This window comes from Oxyura jamaicensis, chromosome 1, assembly GCF_011077185.1.
Source record: "Oxyura jamaicensis isolate SHBP4307 breed ruddy duck chromosome 1, BPBGC_Ojam_1.0, whole genome shotgun sequence".
NCBI classification, from domain to species: Eukaryota; Metazoa; Chordata; class Aves; order Anseriformes; family Anatidae; genus Oxyura; species Oxyura jamaicensis.
In genome coordinates this window covers 75,632,342-75,656,623 of record NC_048893.1, presented here as the reverse complement: position 1 = coordinate 75,656,623, position 24,282 = coordinate 75,632,342, and the positions used below count along the sequence as shown (strand labels likewise).

The following is a 24,282-nucleotide window of genomic DNA, read 5'->3' as shown; positions in this document are numbered from 1 at the left end:
AATACATGAAACCAGTTAGAAAATTTTGATCTCAGTCATGTGCCTTTATTCACTAATGATGCCAAATGGCAAATTCAAATGTGTAATTTTAGTACTAATGAATTAGTTTAGTTTCTGTTCATTTATTTCATTTCAGTTGCTACATTTTTCCCTGCTGCTTTTAAAGGAAGGATGACCAAATGCCATGACTGGCATCTCTGGAAAAGAAAAATATTAAGAAAAAAAGTCTTTAATAAAAGATTGTTCAGTATGTTGACATGCTGAGTGCATGGAGAAGAAGACCTTGTCTCTTACAGCTTCTCAATTTCCAATCATGATGTTACAGAAAGAATATAATTTGGAGTGGTTAATAAGTTATTAGTTCTTCTTAAACTTTTTTTGAGTGGATGTGCCAACACCTGCTAGTAGATTTAAAATAAGGGGCCATTTCTAAGAGCTAAGTGTGTACAGAGATGTAACACATGAGTTTGTACGGGCTTTCAGCTGACATGCCAGGCAGTGACATGTCACGTCATGAATCAGCCACATTGAGTTACATGATTTCAGGCTAACAGAACACAACAGGAGTTACACAGTGACAAACACAACTCAATGTGACATATCCACAGGAAAACTGGCAGAAAAAGCTTCTTAAAATTGAGTTTCAGAGGTACATTTATTCCTCTCCAAAATGCTCCAGAGAAAACTATGAAGCAGAGTAGCAGCAAAGGAAGGCGTGTAGTGACAGAATTACTAAGGTTGTTTTAATTCAGTGTCCGATTAGAAAGAAAACACATATATATAACACTTCTGGAGAGTGTTTTTTTATGTCACGTTCTTGTGAATTTATTTCTTTCCAAAGGTAGCTCTCTCAGGGCTGCAGTCATTCCAGGTCAGTGATTATTTTTATCTTTAGCAATGCTAAGAGCCATATAGACTTCAGGTTACTGCTGTAAGTTCATATATTTTGAGTTGAGCTCTTGATTGCCTCAGTAAATCTTGAGACCTTCCAGTCTGAACTCTGCTGTTTTTTCTGCTTTGCTTATGGATCAGAGTGACCCCTTTGTGCCTGTTTCTAATACTCAAGAGTCTTCTCTGAAATTATCCTTTTTCTCTTTATGGATACTCCTATCTATCCTATTCTAATGTTCGCTGAAAACAGTCAGCAATTAAAACACTGGGATGAATTAATTCATTTCTGTTTGCTTATTATTCATTATAAATGGGTGGATAGCCTGTGCTTTCAGTATTCTCTATAAAAGGCACAGACCTAATTCAGGGTCAGGGAAATTCAACACATACATTTGGCTGAGAAATGCATGTCAAGTATCATTTCATTTGTGATATCAGAAGTTAAAATGGTGTCACATGACTGTTTGCCCGCTACATTTCATGTCTGGATTTACAGTTCTTCATTTCACAGCCTCAGTAATAGGAATCTCTCTACACAAAGTGAGTCCTCACAGTGAACTGCAGCTCATAAGCAGGATGATGTGGTGGTGTAGTACCTGGGAGATTCACCAGTGTACCAAAAAAGTTAAGTATACAGGGGCTAGTGTGTGGAAAAAAGATGACAGCCACAACATTGTGACTAGCCAGAATTAGCTAGTGAGAAAATAGTACAGATATTCCAAGGCCTATTAGCCAGAACAAATTGAACAGATAACTTTTCTTCTGCCTTCATTTTAAAACAAGCAAGATGTTACAAGAGTTCCAGAAGTAGTGAAGCCAGGTTTCGTTTGCAAAGTCTCACAGTGCTTAGACTCTGGCTGGAGATGCAGCGTACCTCTCTTTGGGGGATTCTCTAGTGTCTGTTAGAATGTGAGTAAGCATTGGAGGCTAGTCCTGAGGTGAGAAGTTTGGAGTGTCCCCCTTCCCCACCCCACTGTATCTTCACAGAAATGATATGGGAGCTTTGAGGACTTCATTCCCTCATCAAACCTGATGAAGACTGGCCGGTGCTCTCAAAATACCCATAGAGATGAAGGCTACCAAACATGCATGTATGCACACTGACCTTACATGTACAACCACACACGTGCAAGCCCCCAGATTTTGAGGCCAAAAGTAATCCCAATGTTGGACAACTCCCAAGGGTTTTACAGGCATGACATCTAAAATTTCAAGTAGATGCAGGATGTCTTGCTACTGCTTTTCATGTGCTGCTGTTCTTCATCCCCAAATGATCACAATTCAGTGCTAGGTTGAAGGATTCCCATGATAGTATCATTTGGGACTCACTTTGTAAATTGTTCTGGGCTCAAACAGAAGAAGATAACACTATATAAATATATGTTGTTACTGGTGAAGCGATTAAATTATATTAAACTTACCAAGTACGCTAGTGTCTTGTCTTGATTGTAATTAATCAGTGATATACACATTGAGTCAGTGCTCTAGGATTCGTGCCCAGAATAAGTCACAAAACATAGCAGCTTTAGTACGGGAGAAAAGGGAGGGGGAGAAGGTCACTTTTTTTTCCCTCCTTTTCTTTATTCTGGATAAGATATAAAAACTGCCCAGAGCTGGCCCTCTTCAGAAATAGTGAATCAGCCTCTAGGAATTTTTTTTAAGATGTCAACTTTCCTCTTGTACACTTCTGTGAAGACAGAATGTTTTAACATCTGTATTGAAGTTATCACTAAAATAAAAGGAGATCTGTAGACATCAGCTATAAATCATCAAGAAATAGCTTGTGGGTAACCTTTGACACAATTGAACCTACTTGAAATGAGCTAGGGCTGGATTCGTTGCCTTTAGTGAAGCCAGTGGGTGGACTAAGGTCCCCTCCCTCCTCCCCACCATATCTTTCAGTCTTAGCTTCTGGGAGGTGAATGTATTCTGTCTGAGTGATGGAAATGTACTTGGATGTGTTCTTAAATAGACATTTGTTTTATGTCTGCAAAGAATAGGCCAATCTTAACAGTGTGATGCTGGGGCTATTTGAAAGGTATTTTTTAAGGCAGTTGTCTTCTTTCAGCTTTACAAAAACTATTTTAACCAATTGTTTAGGCTTGAGGAACAGCATGGAATATCTATTGTGTAGAGATGCGTGCATGTTCTACAGAATTAACAGGAAAATTGTATACAAAAATCTGCCTATTTTTACATAATAGATTTTTGGCATTCTTGTGATCTGACTTCAAATCCATGCTGAGTTTCTACAGTATAACAGAAATACTAGTTAGCAGTTGTTAATTTTAATTTCTAAGATGCTAGGTTTTTAAAGGAGCTAAAAGTGTTCAGCATCTCATGGGGACAAACTATGAGTCTTACTAATGAATCCAGCAATTAGTCGTTCATTGTGCCTGCCAGCAATTTGGCCCTGATATCGGTCCTGATGGTGATTTCATTTTTGCTGTTGTGAATCAGGAATAGGATCTGAAGTCTGTTCACCAAGGGGGGCTCAATACTTCTTCAGCACTGTTCTGCTTGTAATCTGCATTCAGTACTGACAGCAGCAAACAAAAAAAAAAAATGGAAGTACAATATATTTCAATTTTAATTATGGTTATTATGGTTGATTAATATGTTCATTGGGATAATTATATAACATCAATAGTACTTATTAAATTTAAAGGATTTTAAATGGTGGTGTCCCTATGCAGTTAGATAAACATATATATGGTGTATGCCCGCTTCGCATAGAAGAAACCCTTTTCATAGATGAAAGGATGTATTTCTCCAATCATACAAATAGAGAACTGAGACAAAAGAGGTGGCCCTTTACTTTCTGTAGGCATTTGCATGACTGCAAAACACTGACATTTATGTTTGGTAATATTTTATGATAACTTTTCAAAGATTTCAGTGACCGTATGCAGAATAAGATTAGAAAATGAGTGACTCATTCAAGTTCACGAAGAAAAGTTTGTTGGAAAGCCAGGAATTGAACCCAAGTCTCTTAGGGTCCCTGTGCACGACCCAAGTAGTGAGCAACAAAAAAAAAACATGAGTATGGCATAAGAATAGGAATGACCCTACCCAGAAGTGAACTCTCAAGCAGTTAAGCCCAACATATGTGATTATGAGTGTGATATAAATATTAAACAAATCTTGGTTTTGTGTGAGTGAAGTACTCCATGATGGAGCATGTATTTGCTTTGAACATTCCTTACAGTACATCAAACTCCCTCCAGTTTCTGGAACTGCTGATTAGATTTCATCTTACTGCTAAAAGGAGGTGAAATGAAAAAATACCCAGCACGGCAGAGTTGTAAAAATCATTTTGATTTTAGTGATCTGGGATGTTAATAGCATGCAAGTATTAAAGACAGATTAATTTTGTGTTGATATTTTCCCTTTGAAAAGCTATTAGTTTGTAAAACAAGTTGTCAGGCAGGTCATATCTACAGTTACAAAACATATTTTGACATTTTTCATACAACTGTATGTATCTATAAATAAAAACATTGCATTTTATCTTTGCACTACTTATTTGTAGTGCTGCATATGTTGCTGCCTCTTGGTGAAAAATCCACCTAGACTACATAGAGAGAACCAAAGTCAGAGAAGGCACAGGTGGTTTTTGCAAAAGAAATTCTTAGCCCACTGTCAGTTGTCTAAGCTGTTAGAAATCTCTTATTTCCCGCTTTTTTGACTTGTTTCTTCTAAAGTTTTCAACAGCTGTTTTTTTTTGTTGTTGTTGTTTTGTTTTGTTCTGTTTTGTCTTTTTTTTCCCCCTGAATCTTACAATCCGTGCAGCATTTTTGCTTCTTCTGCCTGACCACAGCAGGAGGAGGGGGCTGTTGCTAATTTGTTTTGATACGGTACGCTTTGGTCTGTATTCTTTTTGAAATTAATTCCTTTTGCAGGTGTGGGGTTAGAGGTGGTGGTGTGCTCCCAGCGAAGGTGTCATCCACCACAGAGAGGAGGTGGGAGGCTTTGATCAGTGTGGCTTCTGTTTTCTTGTTGTTCATTTAAAATGTACCAGTTTGTAATGCTGTTTGGCTTTGCAGGTCCTTGTTTTATTTCCTTCCAAGTCCTTCCCCATCCTTTCAGGTTTTGTTGTTTTCATTGCTGTTCATCCTGCTTAACATTTACTGGGGATTATTTGCTGGAAGGTGACAACTCCAAGTTCAATTTAGGCAGCAAACAAAATACAGTCTAATATCTATCTCTGTTTTTTAAACAGCCTTTTTATGGGTGGGGCATTATTAAGGACAGGATACCACATGGGTTCTGGGCTTCTGGGTTTTATAAGGACAGAATTAAAAATCCAACCAAAACCCAAGTTACAAGGCATCATGCATGCTTCAGTGCATGGGCTACTTGAGTTTCTACCCAGCACAAGTTCAGGAATACATACCACAGATCAAACTATCTGACAGCTATCTACTTTTTCTTGCAACTTCTTTTGAAGCACCTGGATGTTTGGGGGAAGTTCAAGAAAGTATCCAAATAACAAAGCAAACAATAAACAAAAAACAGCCCACCACCAAACATTGGCCTGAATTAGAGTGGCAATTGCTCCGTTCTTCCTTGTGACTCAGCTGTTTACTCACTGTGTGAGATTAGACAAATCACTTAGCCACTTTGTGCCTTTTTCTTCTCATTTGTAAAATAAGGCAGAAGCTGTCAGAGTAATTATGAGCTTTAATTAATTAATATTCATTTCAAGCACTGGAGAAGTGATTTTTTTCGCTCTTGCCATGTATTTCAGTGGGGGCACTTTGGAAGAAACATTCTGTTTAGGAATAACCTTTCTCCTCTTGTCCCCTGCAACTCCATGATTCTCTTTAATGGTTTTTACTTCAACTGAAGTAATTTACATGGTTAAAAGCATGAAAAAATAGTTGTTGGCTTCCCCTGAAGACTTGCAATGTCTGTGTTGGTCCTTGCCGACCCATGCCTAAGTCACTCTTCCTGCTTAGTGACTGACTTGAGCCATCTTAGAGAAGCACTTCATTATTAGCATTATACCAAATAGGGAGGTACAGCAGTGATGTGAGAAGTACAGCTGGAAAATAATTATTAGAAGCAAAAAGCTAGCTAAAGAACCTAAATTTGGCCTGAAGTCTGGACTAGCAGAATCTCAAATGGCCAGTCTTTCTCTGCATTAGCTCTTTAGTCAATATGGACCCTTCTCACAAGCTTTGCTGAAGTTTTTGTTGTTGTTTTGTTGTTGTTTTGTATATGAGGCTATTGAGTTAAATTTTCACTCATTCAGAGACGCAGAAAAAGAAGACGCTTTTCACTGTGAGGTGTAAGCAAATGCAGAATGCCCTTTGTTCCTGCAATTTTGGTTCATGCTGTACTGAAAATCCATGCACTGAGTCCTGAGCAGCTCTCACTTCATCTTGTTTTGGCCTAGAGGAAGAGCAAGAAGAGCAAGTGCCCAAACAGAAGAATGATGTCAGTAGGAGTAAGCCAGTTATTTTTGTATGGATGAAAATGAATGTTTGAAGTTTGGATCTGATTGGCGATAAGCATCCATAAGTCATCAGGTTTCTCTAGAGGTGTAACTGAAAACTCATGATCAAGCAAAAATAGCCCGGAAACTTCATACCAACCACTTTCCTCAAATACATGGTGCTGTTTGTGGAGATTACCAGGAGACTTCACAAAGATGATGGGTGTTTTGGCAGTCCAAAGCAAGCCAGAAGCTGCAAGTATGGTTTGGAGGATGCTTCTCTGAGGATTTTAGAAACTAAATGAATGACTTTTGAGTAAACACAAGTATTCTCATTTTGCTAAGTTTTGTTCCCTGATGTATTCTGTTGGCCAAACAGTCTGCCTTGAGCTCCAGGAGACCCCAAAAGGGACACTAGGTCCCAGTGTAGCAATTGTCTTTCCTGAGAAGTTTTTGGAGTTGTTTTTAGCATTCTGTGTGCACAGTCCTGTCCAGATGGTATGCAATATCCAGATCACAGTTGGGTGTAGACTTCAAGGAAGAGATACATAGCTCCCTACACAGATCTGGGGTTTAGGCTGCTCTGCAGCTGAAACTGCCCCCACACTCTTCCACATCTGAGTTAACTGGAGGACTAAAGTGATCCTAAGCTTATTTGGCATTTGGTCTTCTGTTATTTCTGCATCTGTATTTTGTGGGTCAGAAAATAGGGTGATACTACAAAGTAATCACTGTACATCCAGAACAAAAGGTTGTGGGGAACAGAGGGAAACATACAGCTCCTAGGGCCTTCCATGTTTAGAGACAGGTCATTTTGCATGCTCCTCTTTTGTTCTTCCTGTGACTGTTTGTGAATCCTGTGTACAAATTCTGGAAACAACAGTACTACATACAAAGGGAAAAACACCCAACAGCTCTTTCCTTTGACAACATGTGGACTAGGAAAAATCAAAACATGGGGTTTCCAGGGCAGCAAATTAGTCTTTGTAACTGCACACTTCTTTCCTTTCAGTTTGTCTTCCTGTAAAGAAAAATGAAAGGGGAAGAAATTAGGGATCTTTCTGAGAGGACAAAGTCCCTGGAGAATAACCTCAGTGAGAGCCCATAGTGTTGTAGAAAAGGAAAGGGAAAAGCAAGCAAGCAAACAAACAAAAAACTTGTGTCACCTGTATTACAGAACAGAAAAGATCAAGTTTGTGTTGTCACACCACTTTGGCCCCTGAACAGGACTGGAGGCTGTGCAAGAATTGTCCTGTTTATGAATCAGCATTTGGGAGTAATTTTGTCCTTGAGTAGTCCCCTAAAAGAAGCAACTGATAGAACAAAACCAACGCTTCTCATAAATCCTTAGTTTTGAGTCCCGTGAGTAGGAATATTTGGGCAATATCAGTAAAGACTGGAAGCATTAACTGTGGTTGGGTAACACGTGCTAAGTCTAGGAAGTGTCCAGCTTCTGAAAGCATGTTTGAAGAACGACACTCAGCAAAGCAACACCATAAAAAAAAAAAAAAAATCTGCTTTAAATAAATTAAGGCTGAGATGTTACTGCATCTATCACAGAACAAAAAGTCTGTGCACTTCGCAGGACAAGGAAGAAAGGAGACAGTTCTTTTTAATATTTGCCTTCTGTCTTATCTTTGGTGCCTTTCTTGTCCTTCCTGACAAGAGTCTGGTTGTACCTTCTATGCTTGGTCCTCAAACTCATGGACAAGAGATACAGGAGAATAAAGTGAATTCTCTGCACCTGAAGAATAATTCTGTTGTGTATATTATCATGTCATGACTGAGATGCTTGTTTATAAGTCTGCATCTCTTTCTTTCTATGTAGTTAGAGAAATTTCCACCTTTGCAGGAAGGGACACATTATTCTTAATCAAAACTTGAGAATGTGGCAGGAGGAGGTGCAGCTGCAGATGAGCATTATCTAATTCACCCATCCTGTCATGTGAACATCCCTGCTTAATTTAATACAATTATTTCATCAGTGAGGATAATATCAGCAGCATGATTCATTTATACAACATATTTCACAAATACCTCTCGGCTTCTTATTATCACTATTGATAATTTCACCATGAGTGGCTTCAGAGGAAGGGGAGGGAATGTGAAGAAAGCTGCCAGTATATTTGTGTGAGCGTGTGGACAACTGTAGTCTGGAAGGGACAATGATGCTGAAGGATTGTATTTGCATATATGCTGTCATACCTCTGTTTCAATTACATGTTGGTTAGTGGTTTCTGGATGAGCAAGAGACTGAACATATAAGCAAACCACTGATGGGGCTGCATTGTTCAGTGTGCAACAATAGCATGTTTGTCTTCTGCCCCAGACACACCAGTGAGTGCTCTGTATTTTGCATTTCTGTTGAAATGAAGATCACCAAGAAACAGAAACAGGGTGGAGGAATGAGGCTTTGTTTCTGGTGAGGTGGTAGGTGCATTCTTTTAGAAACCTCCTCTCCAGCTCCTTATTTCTACTCATTTGGCTGTAATTTGTACTGTCAAGGTCATTTAAATAGGCAGCAAGATGTGGCAAATGTGTTCCCAGAGGTCATGAAAAGCCTCTATAGTAGAGCATGCTAGGCTGTGCTTATGCCAGGCCATTTAATCACATTTGTATAGCCAGTCAGATGATACACAGAGTAGTTCATAATTTTGTAATAAACCGTACAACCTGGACCTTCAGAGTGTGCCACAGTGGGATGCCCCACTTGGATTTAAATTACAGTACAATAATTCAGTAACTTTATTTTAATAGTATTCCAATCTTTAAAATATGTGAAAAGAAGTTAGATTATAAAATCCAGATTGTCTAAGTTCTTCCGCCCCACACACCTGCTTTTCAGTCTCCAAGACTAGTTCATCTGGGAAGCAAAGCACCAGCTTTCCCTAAAGTAGCAACTATAACCGCTCTTACTGCTGTGATACAGGGGATGGGAATCTTTTACCAGTGGTTTGTTCTTGCTGTGGGTGCTTCATTTTGTTAGCCCCAATTGCCCCTCATTGTGTCTTTTTGCTTATGCTTTATTCTCTACATTTATTTGTGCGTGTGTTTTGTTTGGCTAGACAAATATGCTACTTTAAAGGAAACATTTCATAACCTTTAATCAAGATCATATTTTACTTTCATCACATCTGTGTTTATATTATTACAAGCCTTTTGGGTCTTAATGTCCTCTGCTCTAAGCATTAATCGTTTTGGCTGATATATAAATAAATTTTCGATTTTGTTTAACCCTTTAAACAACATTGGCTTGAAAAAAATCCTTACCAATGGCATCTGAGAGTAACTGCATGTCAGAAAAAGTCAGGGACCAATTAATCCTGAGGTTTTTCTAATAAAAACTAAGTGCAGCAAGTAGTTCTAGGTTCTGTGCCCAGTATTCCACTGCATAAAATCAAATCTCCTGACTATAAAGATACAATCTACCTGGAGTGAATATGCTACGTCTATTTTTAATTATTATTGTTACTCTTATTTGCACTAGCTGTCTTTGTGCTGCAACTATATGCAATTTTGACATACCTGAAAGTGAAGCCTGCTAATCTATAATGTTACAGAATGTTAACTGAAAGATTTTATAGTCAAAAACAAAATTAGGTCAACACCCAATTCTCCTCTAAGTTACACAGGTGCAATTCAAGAATGAAGACGGTGCAGTACTTGATTTAAACTGGAAGAGCAGAGAATAGGAACTCATCCAGATAATTTTGAATTTATGTCTGCAGATAGGATAAAGAGTAAAATGGTTTACTGAGTATAGAACTGAAGATCCTAACAGTCATCTTCATATTTAACACAATTGCATATTATTACCTGTCTCCCAGATATTTTTTAGACTCCATGGTTCCACTGTGGTTAAGGAGATAACTTAAATTATTATCAACTCATGGTTCAGCATAGGATTTCTAAACTCTCTGCCTGAATTTTTAATATATTTGAGTTCCAGTGAGAATTTCAGAATGTTCTTTGAAATAAAAGAAGTAATGTTATGAAGACCAAACAGTGAAGTAATATCATTTTGTAAATATATATAATATCGGAAATCTGTTTACTTACTCCATTGTATGAGAACCAAGCTTCTGTGACCTCCAATTACTTTTCCATTAGCCTGAACACACAATGAAAGTGAATGAAGGGGCAACTTGGAATGACGTTTATCAGCTCTGGAACTGTCAACTTCTATTACGTCCACAAGACATTATACTTCTTGGCTCCAGAGAAGCTGATTTGTGCTGACTTGAATGAAGAAGAGCATTCTTACTACCAAGAATAGTTACAGCATAGACAGCTTCATCGTAGGATGTCTGCAATCGAGAAAACATCTCACCTGTTTCTAAGTTGGCATTAAATGAAACCAAAACCATTGTTCTGTAGTGGATATGCGCAAGACTTCACCTTCATACCAGGCTAAAAAAGTGGGACAGAAAAACTGAGGAAAGGGAGAGGGAGCAAGTGAAGGGAAGGAAACTGTAAGGACAGGATAACCCAGGGATTAAAGTGCGAGTGAGAGCCCTTGCCATCAATGATTTTGTTGGTCCATATGAACTGAAGTGCTACTCTCAGACCGATTTCCATTGGCCAGAGGGTATGCAGCAGCTTTTACTACTCTATCTGAAACTAATTAGCCCCTTTTGTTGACGCTTAGAATAGAGGTCAAGAATTGAATATACATAGAAACTAACCCTTCTTGAATTGAACTGAAACAAGTCTGTAGGCAGGTTTGCAGTGCTTCTGATACTGTCTTTCAAATAGACGACTTCAGGGATCCTTGTCTGGCACACGTCAGTCACTGTGTTTGGTTGGTTCACTGGTTAGTTTGAACTTAGACTTTTATGTAATTGTCTCAGTACTGATATAACAATATTATAGTTGCACTGTTGTGGGATTTTTTTTAATTGAAATCAATGGAACAGCAGAGCAAGTCCCCTTCCACTCAATGTATTTTAATCTATTTTATTCTAATACAGTTGGATTTGTATTTCTGTAAGGAATGACCTTATAATGTCAAATGTTGATTGAACTGGGCAACATCTTAAACCCAGTAGCTTAAGTCTCCTAGAAGATCAACAGAACTTTGCCTTCTGAGAATACAATAGATGAGTCTGAGAGTACAACCAATTTAATCCATTGCTTTTTCCCTTTTACTGTTATGCACAAGTTGCAACTAGGATGGCTTAAACACCACTTCAAGGATGACACTTTTGGTCACTATGTTCTTGACACAATTGTTTGCCAAGCTTTAATTTATTTTTAACTATGACTACTACAAAAATCTTTACAAATTTTTCAATTATTTTTTTTACGATTACTTTTATCTACTATTTTACTACTTTTGTCTACTACTACTGTAGTCTACTAAAAACGATCAAACATAACCAAAGTGCTTAGCTCAGAGCTTGTTTCTTTAGGGTAATTGAAAAGTTATATAACACTACTTTTCAAAATTGTCTTGTATTTGGAGACATACATCTAATCATACTTCTACATATGACAGTTGACTATAAAATTCCTTCTTTACTGCAGCACACCACTCTCTGTGGAAAAGAGTCAGTATTGTATGATAGTAGTTGCAAATACCTTAACAGTAACAGTAAAGCACTCAAACATTGTAAGTCTAATTCCAGTCAGCATTGCATTGTTGTGAGTCAGGAATAATTCTTTAAGAGTGAATGTACTTAAAACTTACAGAGATCAGAATCAACTTCTTCAGTGCCTGGAGCTGAAATAGCATCGTGTATTGTAGCACTTCCTTTTGCTTAAGGGATGGTTTTCCAAAGTCAGTTTGAGAGGAGAGCAAAGATGATATCTACATGGTTCTAATACAATATACATTATTTCTGGTTACTTAAAAGTCAGTTAAAGTAATTTCTAAAGTATCCCCTTTGCTGAAAAGGTTTTTCTGCCTTGCCTCTTTTTTTTGTTTTGTTTTGTTTTGTTTTTTCCTTGCTATTATGGTCAAAGAAAAGCACATAACTTTGAATTTTAATGTGTTCTATAGCACTGTCTGTTACTATATATAATCAAGCTAGGTTTAGGAATAATTCCAATTACCCTGAAAGAAATGTCACCCAGATATTCTGGTTTTGCATTGTAATGATTACTGAAATCCTGAAATCCAGCTCAGGAAAAGATGAGAAAATACAGGGGCTTATGCAGCATTATCCAGGTTATTGTTTCAAATTTTGTGAAAGGAAATGGCAGGTTCTCCCTGCACTCTTGTTGTGGTGGGAAAGAACTGTTATGTTTCTCACGGTATTTTTGTACTTGCAGTTCTAAGCCTGGAAGTTCAGAGGAAAGGACAAGTTTAAAAAAAGAAAAAAAAAAAAAGAAAAAGAAAAAAAAAAACACTAAAGGCAACAAAGAAACAACAATAAAGCCTACTCAATCATTTTTGCCCAATTTGGATGGTAGTGGTTGAATTTTAAGTAAAAATTCTCTCCATCCATATTAAGTTTAAAATAAAATAAAATAATAATAAAATATAACTATAAAAATACTCTTAATTTTCATCATAGAAGCACTAATATGAAGAGTTTCTTCAGGGACGGTTCTTAAAAACAAAGTGTGAATGGAGAACGTTCTCAGATTGTATCATGCTCATTTACCAATCCATCAGTCACCTCAGTTCTGATCTGAAATGCCAAGGTGGTATCACATGTGATCTTAATATGTTTCATACAACCTTACAGGTTTAGAGGTTCATATGAGCTGAAAACAGCTGAATTGCTTGGATGGTGGTGTGCCAACAGCAGTTTTTTGATAACACTATTTTATCTTCTGCTTATCATAGGATGAAGTGGCCCAGCCTCTGAACCTTTCAGCCAAACCCAAGACATCTGATGGCAAGTCTCCCACATCACCCACCTCTCCTCATATGCCAACTCTGAGAATAAGTAGCGGGGCCAGTTCACTAAAATCCTCTGTGCCAGCAACATTAGCTAGTCCTTCGGCCAGAGCTAACACAATAGGTAAGCTCACTTTCATTTGACCTTCCTCATAATGGTTAATAGGTGTTATCTGAAAATGGGCATTTATCAGACAGCAGTGTATGAACTGTCAGAGGCTGACCATAACACTGCATTTGTTGATGCCAATAAGGAATATGCAACAGACTTAGCATTTCAAGAGGAGTATCTTAACTTTTACAGACTTGGAAAACAAAATACTGTGTTATTTCACATAATGCCTTATCAATACTGGTAAATAAATGCTGTGTGTTTAACAGCATACACTAAAGACAGACACCTGTCTAATGGCAGGCACTAAAGATAAGTGATATTATACCACATCATCTTAAAAAAAGCAGGTGATGAATCAAATTAAATAAATAAATAAATGTCTACATATGCAAATACATCTTTGCCAAAATACAGGCTTAATGTTTAGTCCACTAAAAAACTGCATGGGCCATTATTTTATCTCAGTCTAACTAGCAAAACAATTACCAGCTTTATTCAAAAAAAACAGATTTATGATGTATCTTGTGAATAGTCTTGACTGGCTGCTTTTAACATTGTGGCAGAAAATAGCATTAATTTTTCCTCCTGTCAATATTACCTCTTTGCCTATAGACTATCTAAATAATAATGGTCCTAGCAGTGATTTTGCAAGTCCTGTGTTTTAAAGGGAGTGCTCTTTGCATGTGTGTAAGTAAAAAATATACACATCCCATTCTTCATCCTTCTAACTGAAACATTTTATTCCAAGAAGTAATTGAGTAATATGAACTAAGATTTCAATGTATAAGTCAAATTGTGCTACGAGAATTGATATAGACTGCTGTACCTTTGCTACTGTGAAACATCTCCAGTTGGCCATTTTCAGAGATGGCACAGAGAATGAATGAAACTGTGAGTCAGACCTATCAGAAGCAACTTTCATGATATCTTAGTGCTATGTAGTGGAACTATTTTGTTTCTCTGTGGGTCTCTTCCAAGCTCTCTGTAGTCCATGTTCTACCTGAACGGTTATGTTCAGTGTTCAAAACACTGTATACAAGATTATTGCTAATGTTGATGAGAGTTACGTATATCAGACAGTAAATACGCTCCTGTGCCCTATAGAAAATAACTTTATTTGGTATGACAAGTTACAACTGTGTAAATATTTCATAAATATCCCGTCATTAATTGTTAATGCATGTATTATTCTTAATAACCCTACACTGTTTAACATTGGTAGATAATAACATATTTCATCTTTCATTTGGTTGGCTCTACTGCTCTCCATGTACAGTGCACGAAATTTCAGTTTTTTCACATTAAATTTTTTGTCCTCAATAGACTGAGCACCACATTAAGATGTGGTATTAAGCACCTGACCTGCATCTCAGTGGTGGGACATCTCTTGTTCTCTCCTCTTCAATCATTTTTCGCTACACACCTGATATTTTTCGTAGGTTTGAGACCCCTGCAATTTACTTCTTTTAACAAAATGCAGATTTTGAAATGCTGTACCTGTAAAGAGTAATAATGTAATTGGATAAAAGCTGTGAGGATGAATGAAGCTTTAAAGGTCACTCTTGTAAGAAGAATTAATGTGTTATACCATTAATAAACCATGGAAAACTGTGGAGCAAAAGATAACATACTTAAGTTATTGTTAATGACATAGAGTTCACTGCTGTATATCTCCTATCTACAAATATAGAAAGTGACTTTTTGAGGTTGCTGAACAGTATAACTGTGCATACAGTATATATAAGATAAGGAATCTCTAACTGTGGAGCAGGAACTGGACAGACATAGCCTACTCCTGACAAAACTCTATTCCTTATGGAGGACTACAAGAAGAAAAGGCTTATGAACACTTCACAGAGTCCGTTCCTGCTAACTGCTCGGTCAGGTCCAACCAAAATTATAGGTCATTACCATAGTGAAACCATTTGGTGATCTTAGAAAAAATGAACATAAAATTTTAAGTCACCCTCCAGTAGGAGCTACACGACCAAAACAGCTTGATAGCATTTTAATAAAGGTACTATGAGGGACTGGTAGAGAGACTGGTATACTTTTTATCTTGAGAGATGGATCTCACCAGGAAAGGTCACTGAGAAATATGCAGTTACTTGCCAGAGAGTTATTTCCACCATTTGAATGACCGGGACTGTCAATGCAAGAAAAGGGTTGTCTGACCTAGATGTGCCTGGCCCACCTTGTTGGGATGTAGCCGAGCTGTCACCTTTCACTGCCACTAACTTCAAATTAAAACCATTCTCTGAGAGCAGTTCTTCAGGCTGCTTGGTTCCAGTAGCATGCAGAAATGCTCATGTATGTTCTGTTTTGTCTGGGGAATATAAACTTAAACCTTCCTGTGATTAAAAGTGTAGCTGCAGTTGGGCATACACGTACATAATACTTTTCCTTATAGTGTATAAATTCTGCTACAGACTGAGCAGTCACAAATGTCATGACTTCATGTATGACTTTAAATCCAAGCATTTCTTTGTGGGAACAGGCATATGCCCGTGTACTAAAAATAGAAATGACTTCTCTCTGCCCTTTGCCATTATCTTCAACATCTCTATGCTAGTTTGGCAATCCTTGTAACTAAGTGCATTTTATGTAATGCGGTTCCCCTCTCTGTCAATAATTCACCACCTACCCTAAACAACAATAATTTACATTCAACTCGCTTCTATATTAATCATTTCTCTGCACACCAGCGTCTTGGCAGCTACTGAAAAACATAAGGAGTGCTTGCTTTTATTCACTGTCATGTGCCAAACTGTCTCAAAGATAGCAGCATTCAGGAAAAGCCAAATAGTCTGGAGAAGGGCATGAATTCCAGTTCCTAGGCAAATTCAGCTATATTACAGATTGAAAGTATTATACCTAGCCTAATCAAGAGCACAAGCAGCAGTAATACTACTGTTTGTTTGTTTGTTTGCTTCCTTTTTAATTTATTCTGACTACATGCAAGCTTCATCAGTAACAGATGCAAAGTGGGGAAGAAACCAAGCAAGTTGTTAAAATGGATGTTTTTTAAAAAAAGTCAACTGGTGGATATGTGTTGGTGCAGGTTATATCCTTTCTTACACTGGGAAAGCTGTAATTAATGGAAATCTGTTGGCTGGGAGTTGCTGAACAGGGACAGTTGATAAAAGCAATGTGGATCAAGTTGGTTCATTTAAAAGTCTACCCGTTAGTAAAATTAGCAACAGTCAAACTGCACAGAACTTTTCTTTTTAGTTTTTGCCTACTGCATCTGTAATCTAAAAAGGACAAACAAACAAATAAAAAACAATCAAGCCCAAACCCCAAATGAAATCCTCGTAGCAGTGCAGCAGTGAACTAATCTGACATCAGCTTCTTCCCCAGAAATGTTTTAAGCAGCAAGACAATGTCCTACGTTTTTTGGCAATCAGTGGATCAGATAGAAGAGTCTAGCAATACAACAAGGATGTGTAATCTGACATGATTAGACAAGGCTCTTTAGGAACAGAACATTCATAATTGAGACAAAGAAAGAGTATTAATAACACTTTCCTAACACGGCAGTTAGCCATTTTATATTTCCTTTCTTTAATCTTAGTGTTTTTCAACAAATCATGGGATTTAATAGCGTGTTTTGGCAGATTAGAGGATTTATGGCCCAGATGTTTTTTGTTCTAAAAATGGATTAGGGTGTAAAGTTTGCTGGAATCCACGGAACATGTTGAGGCAAGCCGGTCATTTTGTGTGTGATTAGTGCCTGCCTTCTGTCTCACAGTCCCTCCATCTGTCACAATTCACCAATGGATCTGGTTAGATTTAGCCTCATGTCAGAAACAGAAGTCCCTTTTCTGGGCAATTTCATATTACAGATTCATTTTATGCCATTTTTATGCCCTAGTTAAAAGACAGAAAGAAGTGTGTGTGCACGTGAGTGTATGTGGAGAGGGGGAGGGAAATGGGTAGATATTAGCCTCTCCTTTAATGTTTGAAAAATAGACTGGGGCTTGGAATCTCCCATCAGTATTCTATCCTGCAAATCACATGCAGATCATAATAAGTATAATGTACAGTACGCTGAAGAAAAAAAATGACGAAGTGTCACATTTAAAATTAAATAGTATTAGCTCTGTTGGTGATGCTTGTAACATTTTAAAAGGAAATAATTCAGCGACTACTAAGGCTAAGCCCTAGGCTGTGAATTTTCAGCAAAACAGTGGACGTTTGACCTACTATTAGTGGCGTGAATAGGAGTGGGAATGTAGGTCTGTGTAGCTGTGGTTTCTTGTGCAGTTCTGAATGACAGGTGGTGGTGGGGAGCAGGCAGGGGATGAGGCTTCTCTTCCCAGCCATTATGTTTCATATCTATAACAAACCACTGCCACCTGTGGTTTATTGTAATGTATTCACAAGTTTTAAGATGGAGAAGAATAAAACCATCTATTTTTAAGAGTTTGGGATTGCTGGCATGATCAAAGCCTCCCCTAACTCTTATCCAGTTACATCCTGCTGCATGCAAACCACAGAGCTAACCTCTACAATGTCAAGGAAATATTGATACTAATGGGATCAGATGTCAGGAAGATGATTCTGGCACTGATGTTCCTCATGCTTTATATCCAGGTGGCTCTACCATAACAGTAACAGAATTACAAAGCTTAGGCAGGTTTGTGGGCATTGCCTTTTAATTCTTTCTCATGAATAATGATGAAATACTGATGAATTTCATCTATGAAAGCTAAAGTGTTTTCTTGTAATTTTCTTTTTTTAAGACATCCTTTCTTCTATCACATCGTCAGGTTATTTAAATGACCATGATGCTGTTACCAAGGCAATTCAGGAAGCCCGGCAGATGAAGGAGCAACTTCGGAGAGAACAACAGGTGCTGGACGGGAAGGTGGCTGTTGTGAATAGCCTGGGTCTCAATAACTGCAGGACAGAAAAGGTCAGTGTCTGAGTCTTCCTTTGCAAACCCCTAGAGATTGCATTTGCCTTTACTTGCATAGTTTCTTCTCCCTTTTTTCCTCCCTTTATTTGCTCTATTTTCTTCTTCACAATTTTAAAGAAAATAGTTGGTTCTTTCAAAAAAGCAAAAGGAAAAATTAAAACCACAACCAAAAGTTGACATGAGAGAAAGATGTGGAGAAACTTTGGGGAGAGGGGGAGGCAGCAGAAATGGTTAAAGCCCTCATAAGAACTTTGGAGGCCACTAATTCTCTGTTCCAGCCTGTCAACATGTATTATGGCAAGGTGATACTGGAAATCTCTGGGTCTAAGTGGAAATCTTGCTTTATGGAAATGCTTACATGTGTTTGTGAGATGAGCCGGATTTGAAAATATTCAAGCTTCTTTAGGAGCATAAGCTTTGCTGATAGTCAGGCTCAGCTTCTGGGTATTTAGCCTTGTGAGATTGTCATATATTATATTTTGTGACCATTGCAATGTAGCACTGTCACGTCACGTTAGATGACTTAACAGAATTGAAAAAATGGAGAATTGACAAGATAAAATGCACCAAATATTTGCAGTAAAAATGTGGAAGCAGCAGAATGCATGGGCCTTACTGCCTTCCACTTTTGAGCTGGCCTGTGAAGTTGTACTGTAACAACATAGCAACAGTATCTCTAGAAAATTTCTGTGCTCTATCTATCACATCTGCTGAAGAGAGTGTGATCTCCTGCTTTTCTCTGGAAATAGCTGATGTCTTTCCATGCACTGTTTTGGCTTGCAGAGAGTAAATACATCAGCCAGTCCTTGTTTCCACGTTTGTAGTAAGCTGTACTTACAATCCTGCTGTTTAAGATACACATCCCAACTCTTGTGTGTGTCTCAACATTATGTGCATACAAGACTCCCTCCTCAATTCCTCTCTTCCCTCTGCAGTATCTTCTGAGATGTCACAGCTTTTATTGTTCTGTACAGCTAAAATGACTGTTGCTGCATTTGGTGCAAACTGAATTTTACTGAAACCTCTTCTAGGGCTTTTCACTGTAGGGCCTTGCGTGAATCGCTGAGATGGGCAGATAAATAGAATGAATAAAAATGATCAGCTATTTAGCAGAAACTTGAAAGTCAGTCATCCTAGGAAGCTTGTGAGTCAAACAATATTGTCCAGAATGAGCAGATTGCTAATTTGGATAGCTTTCCATTTTCCCTGTTTTTAGATGGAGTTTGATCAATAAGCTGCGAGAAGCCAGCAGTCTGGGGAATGAATGTTAAATGTCCATGTGAGTCTCTCACTACTGTACTTTTTTCATCAGCCTGTCCTGGATATAAATGATGTAGAAATGACTCCAATTTCATGCACTTTCTGGAGAGGAAGGGGAAGGAAAAAAGAGGTCAGTGTAATAGGTATACGGCAGCACATACAGTCTCTCTTATAAGAGCATTGGTACAGGGAGAAAGAAAGAAAGAGAGGGATGGAGCATGTTTACGGCATTTCACATAGAAGAGTACCAGAAGGGAAAAGGGAAAAGCAGAGTGTCAGATATAAGAAGTGATCACAAGCACAAAGGAATTTATATTCAAATATTTAAGCATTCTTGAAAGGATGCTCGGAGCAGAAATTTCTTTTCTCTGCTCCCCATGTAGAAATGACTTTAACACTCAGCCAGATGCTAATGCAAAGTGACTCAAGCTATTCCTTGCAAGCATAGCTAAATTGCTGTTATTTGTTAAGCGCATTGAATTCAGCTGTGGATACAGCAGTTGGTTGCATTCAGAAAGCATCTGTACCTTTTTTTTTCTTTCCTTTTTTTTTTGTTTTGTTTTGTTTTTAATCCTCCAAAGCAGAGACAACTCTACCTATCTCCCCCCTCTCCTCCCTTGTGCTGGCTGGGAATTGTCAAATGACAACCGACCAAATCCTTTTGGACAGGAAGCCTTCATCCTGAGTTCTATATACTTGCAAAGCAGGCCTTGTGGTTGGATCAGCAAGCCCATTAAAAGCACTTTGATGGTATGGAAATTCATCTTCATGAAGCACCCAGGCCCCTAAGCAGCATGCTGTTTAGCTGTGGTTACAGATCAGTCATTCACATCGGAGGGCAGTAATTGTGCTGACGGCTTGTTCGGCACTGGAAGTACATAAAATAATCCCAGGCCCTCCACCATAGCACTGGGAGTTAATCTTCTTTAATACAGATCAGCTGTTGTTCTAACACATGACTTTATGCTGGCTCTAGTGACTCTGCACAGCCTTTTGATTAAGTAACAGGAGTGGAACCATCTGCATTCACTTTATTCTGTTACTTTCCTATTGTTGGGATTCTCCTTGCCCCTTCTGTTTTCACTTCTCACCCTCAACCCGGGTTGAAGTTTATTTTCCTCTCTAATTCATGCCTCCTGGTGGGCTTGTGGAGGGCAGGGAGAAGTTCTTTTACATGGTAGCAGGAAGAAAAAACTTCAGCTCAGCTGAAAATTTCTCTAAAGCAACTGTAGGGTTTAATTAGAAATGTATATTACATTGATACTTGTGTAGAAGAAAGATCACTCTTTCCTTCAGAGTTATCTCAGTCTTTATGTGCAACAAGTACTGGTCTGGGGCTATCTCAGGTTTTCCTCCCTTCTTTGCTGTGATAGCTACTATAGCTAGGGAGGCTTGGATCTCTGAGACCTCTCGAGTCTTCTGTTGCTATTGCAGCCTACCAATGAAAGTAGGTCATTTATGCCTCTGAACATGTAACTTAGTCTATCAGTAGGGATTTATTTGCAGGGGTGGCTGGACAGGCTCAAGACTGGAAATCACCTTTGGGAGCCTGTTAAAGCTCTCGAGGCTTTTCTCCACATGTATACATGACCTGTTACCTAGCTCCTGTTCCCAGACGGGTTGATCCTTGTGGACAGCCAGATCAGCCAACTGTAAGGCAGTAGTCAGACAGGAATTTTGTAGAACTGGAGAGACACTGTATAAAAAGAGTCATAAATGATAAAAGATTTTCAAAAATGGCTAGGATGATTTGGGTGAGTCACTTTATGGGCATCAACTTGGACCATCTTGAGGGATTTGATTTTCAGAGGATTACAGTAAAAGCCATGAACATCATGATGAACATGGATTTTACTAAAACCTATTTTAATTGCAAATGCAATAAAACATATTTTTACTTTACTTTTCTTGGAAGCATTTCTGTGTATAAATGAGAAGTGTGTGTGTATGTTTTTCTGGTTTCTTGGAAACCCAGGAGCATAGTTTTATTTGTAATTGTCATCTATAGTTAATTATAGCTTGATATGTACTATACATAAACACTGTTACCTATTATACATGTAGGTGAGAGCACAGATTGTCATCTAGTGCAAACACCACAATGGGCAGCATCAGAAAGTGGACTCTTCTATTTGCTTGGCCCCAAAACTGCATGTTCCTCTGCAAATGAAATGTACACAGACACAAAGAACCAGCATGTGTGTGCATGCATACAACCTACAGCACACTCTTGCGCAGATACACAGCACAAACATGCACAAAGCTCGCCAGTAATTTTCTGACTGTAGTCAGAATTTCAAACATTGCTGTATGCACTTGGGTAACAAAAATAGAAGGGAAAGGGAGACACAATCAGGTATTTGAGTTTGTGTCTGCATACGCTGATGCACGTGCAGGTATTGCCTTCTGAATGCTGGAGCCTGCTGCTAAAGGCACAGGCAGCTGACAGGGCTTTGTAAGTTCACACAGCCACACAAGAATTTCGAACATGCACAAAAGCTCATAGCACACTGAGAAGAGTGCATCCGAATACATAGACATCCTGTGCTGAAGTGTTGCTTAACCTGTGATACAAATTCTCCTGGTTACTGTGAGGAGTGTGCCCTTCTAAAAGGCTCTGACGTACTTGTCTGCTGGGCTGTAACTGAAGAGCTATTTGTAACAATATTTATTCCAGATTTGTAAGCACGAGCCTGTTTATTACCCATGCTTATGGAACACCAGGTTCCGGATGCCTTCCCTCCCGTTTCCACCCACCCGCCTCCCACCACCCTCCCCACTCCCACCCCCACCTCTACCTCTTCCCCTTAAGAGAGTGCCAAACATGAAATGACAGTGACCAATGTTGACTTAATGTGAATGTTTAATAATGAAAAAAGTGTGTCAGTTCCAGCATTAGTTACAAATGGCAGTAAGTATATCAGGTGGCAGCCCTGTAATAATTTTACATCCATCATTCCTTCCTGATGCCTCGCTGGCTGCCTGATGGATGGGGATAGCACAGTTAACTCTTAAGAAACTGCTGTGATCCACTGAGCTGAAATGAATTCTGTCCCTGCTCTCCCCTCAAACCGCAGATCCTGCTGTCTTTGAGAAATAAAGCACTACAGCTCACTTTACTAAGAGCATAAGGAGGAGCTGTTTTAACACATGGGATTTAAACTTCTCTTGCAGTAGAGAATTTTACTTCAATAACAGATTATTATTTTTTAATTCCCCTAATGGTTAAATTTGAACAAGAAAGGTGGGGAAAAAATGGAGAGGAGAGGGCAGAGAGGAGAAGAAAGGGGAAGGGTCAGTAAAACTGAGTCTGACCCAGTGCTTGCTGCAGACACTGAGAGTCCATGGGTCAGACTCGAGTGCATACGTTGTGATGACTGCAACAGCAGAGAATGGCACCTGGTGCAATCTGGGCATCTCCCCAGACAGGAGAAACCCCGTGGAAGTAAGTCCAGAGGTACAGTACAAACATCATAAACCAAATCACTCTGTGAAAGGTAAAACCTGCCCATTTTCATAATCTCTGAAGTATTTTACTGGTAAAATACTTCAGCATTTGCAGAGGCTGTACTGCCCACAGACATTAAACACACACATTTATCCCTGCACGTTCACCAGCCTGCTAATTTGTAGCCCACTCTATTCCTTCCTGACCTGTAAAACACCAGGAAGGATGATCAGTGTGTTTTTGTTCTCGTCTTGCAATGTGAGAAGTGATCCTTCCGTTTGGAATAATTATTATACAGTGTGGGGACCAGGAAGTATCTTGTGGACAATGGACTGATACAGGCTCTAAATCACCCTACAACACAGAAGTTAATATATTATCCTAACAATTGTGTGTCCACTTCTTATTCCCCTTTTCCCTACCCTCTTCCTAATTTTGTCTGAGTTTCTTTGCCAGCAGAAATTCTTGTATGTGGCTTGCAGTCCTCTTTGTTAATGCTATCAACACAGAGCAATTTTCAAAAAGCATAACAAGGCAAGCAGGTATTATGTCATCACCAATCCATCACCCTGTATGCCAGCCTTTCAATAATTCCAATCAGCAGTCTCAACAGGATCGTTCATATTAAAGGAGTCCTCTATTCAGCAGGGCTACTATATGCATTGTCATTTCTCCCAAAACTTTTCTCAAATATAATTAAAAACACACGTCAAGTTCGCACACTGCAAAGATCAAAATTGTTTTTGTCCAGTATTGGTAACTAGGCATTAAACATTTTGATTTGCTTCAACTGAAAGTTTATTCTTTTTTTTCCCCTTTCCATTTTTTCCCCCCATTATTTTTGCCATTTGCTTTGTGTAGCTTGTGTGTATTTATATTTACAGCCATTGCATTTAATGGCCACATGCCTTATTTTCACAGATGGCCAGTGGAAGACTTCCCCTCCCCCCTTTTCTTTTAGTAAAGCCTGCTTTTGGTTTTGCTACTTTTGTCGCTGTGCCACTACTCTTAGTTAGCAAGTGCCTAGATTTTGCAATAAGGATATTTTTTAATTCCTCCAACAATTTTACCTCTGTTTTAAAATGTTTTTTCCTTTTCCTGATTGACCATCATCTACTAAATGTCCAGATACTATTTTTCAAAGGAAAATGAAGTGTGCGTGCATGTCTGAGTTTAGTACATCATTATGGTGGGGATGCATGGGCAAGGTTAGCTAATAAAAAATGAAACATACAGAGGGATGGACAAATGCTGCCCACAGATGTGTGCCTGAAACTCCCACAGAAATCAAGGAGAAGGGCATGCAGAGGCATGGGAAGAACTCCTGATCCTTGCAGCTGTCTTAAGTCTGAATGAGAAT

General features: G+C 38.6%; 1 protein-coding gene across 13 annotated transcripts in view; it reads left to right on the top strand.

The window, feature by feature from the left end:
• SOX5 (SRY-box transcription factor 5) overlaps positions 1 to 24,282 on the top strand; it is a 657,473-nt gene that overhangs the window by 609,347 nt on the left and 23,844 nt on the right. For 10 of the 13 annotated variants that reach the window (XM_035311618.1, XM_035311591.1, XM_035311614.1 and 7 more), the window contains 2 exons: positions 13,125 to 13,302; positions 18,039 to 18,211. In XM_035311618.1, the coding sequence (XP_035167509.1) occupies positions 13,125 to 13,302; positions 18,039 to 18,211 (351 nt within the window). The remainder of the gene's footprint in view (positions 1 to 13,124; positions 13,303 to 18,038; positions 18,212 to 24,282) is intronic. The other 3 variants (XM_035311645.1, XM_035311569.1, XM_035311576.1) reach the window with 1 other exon arrangement.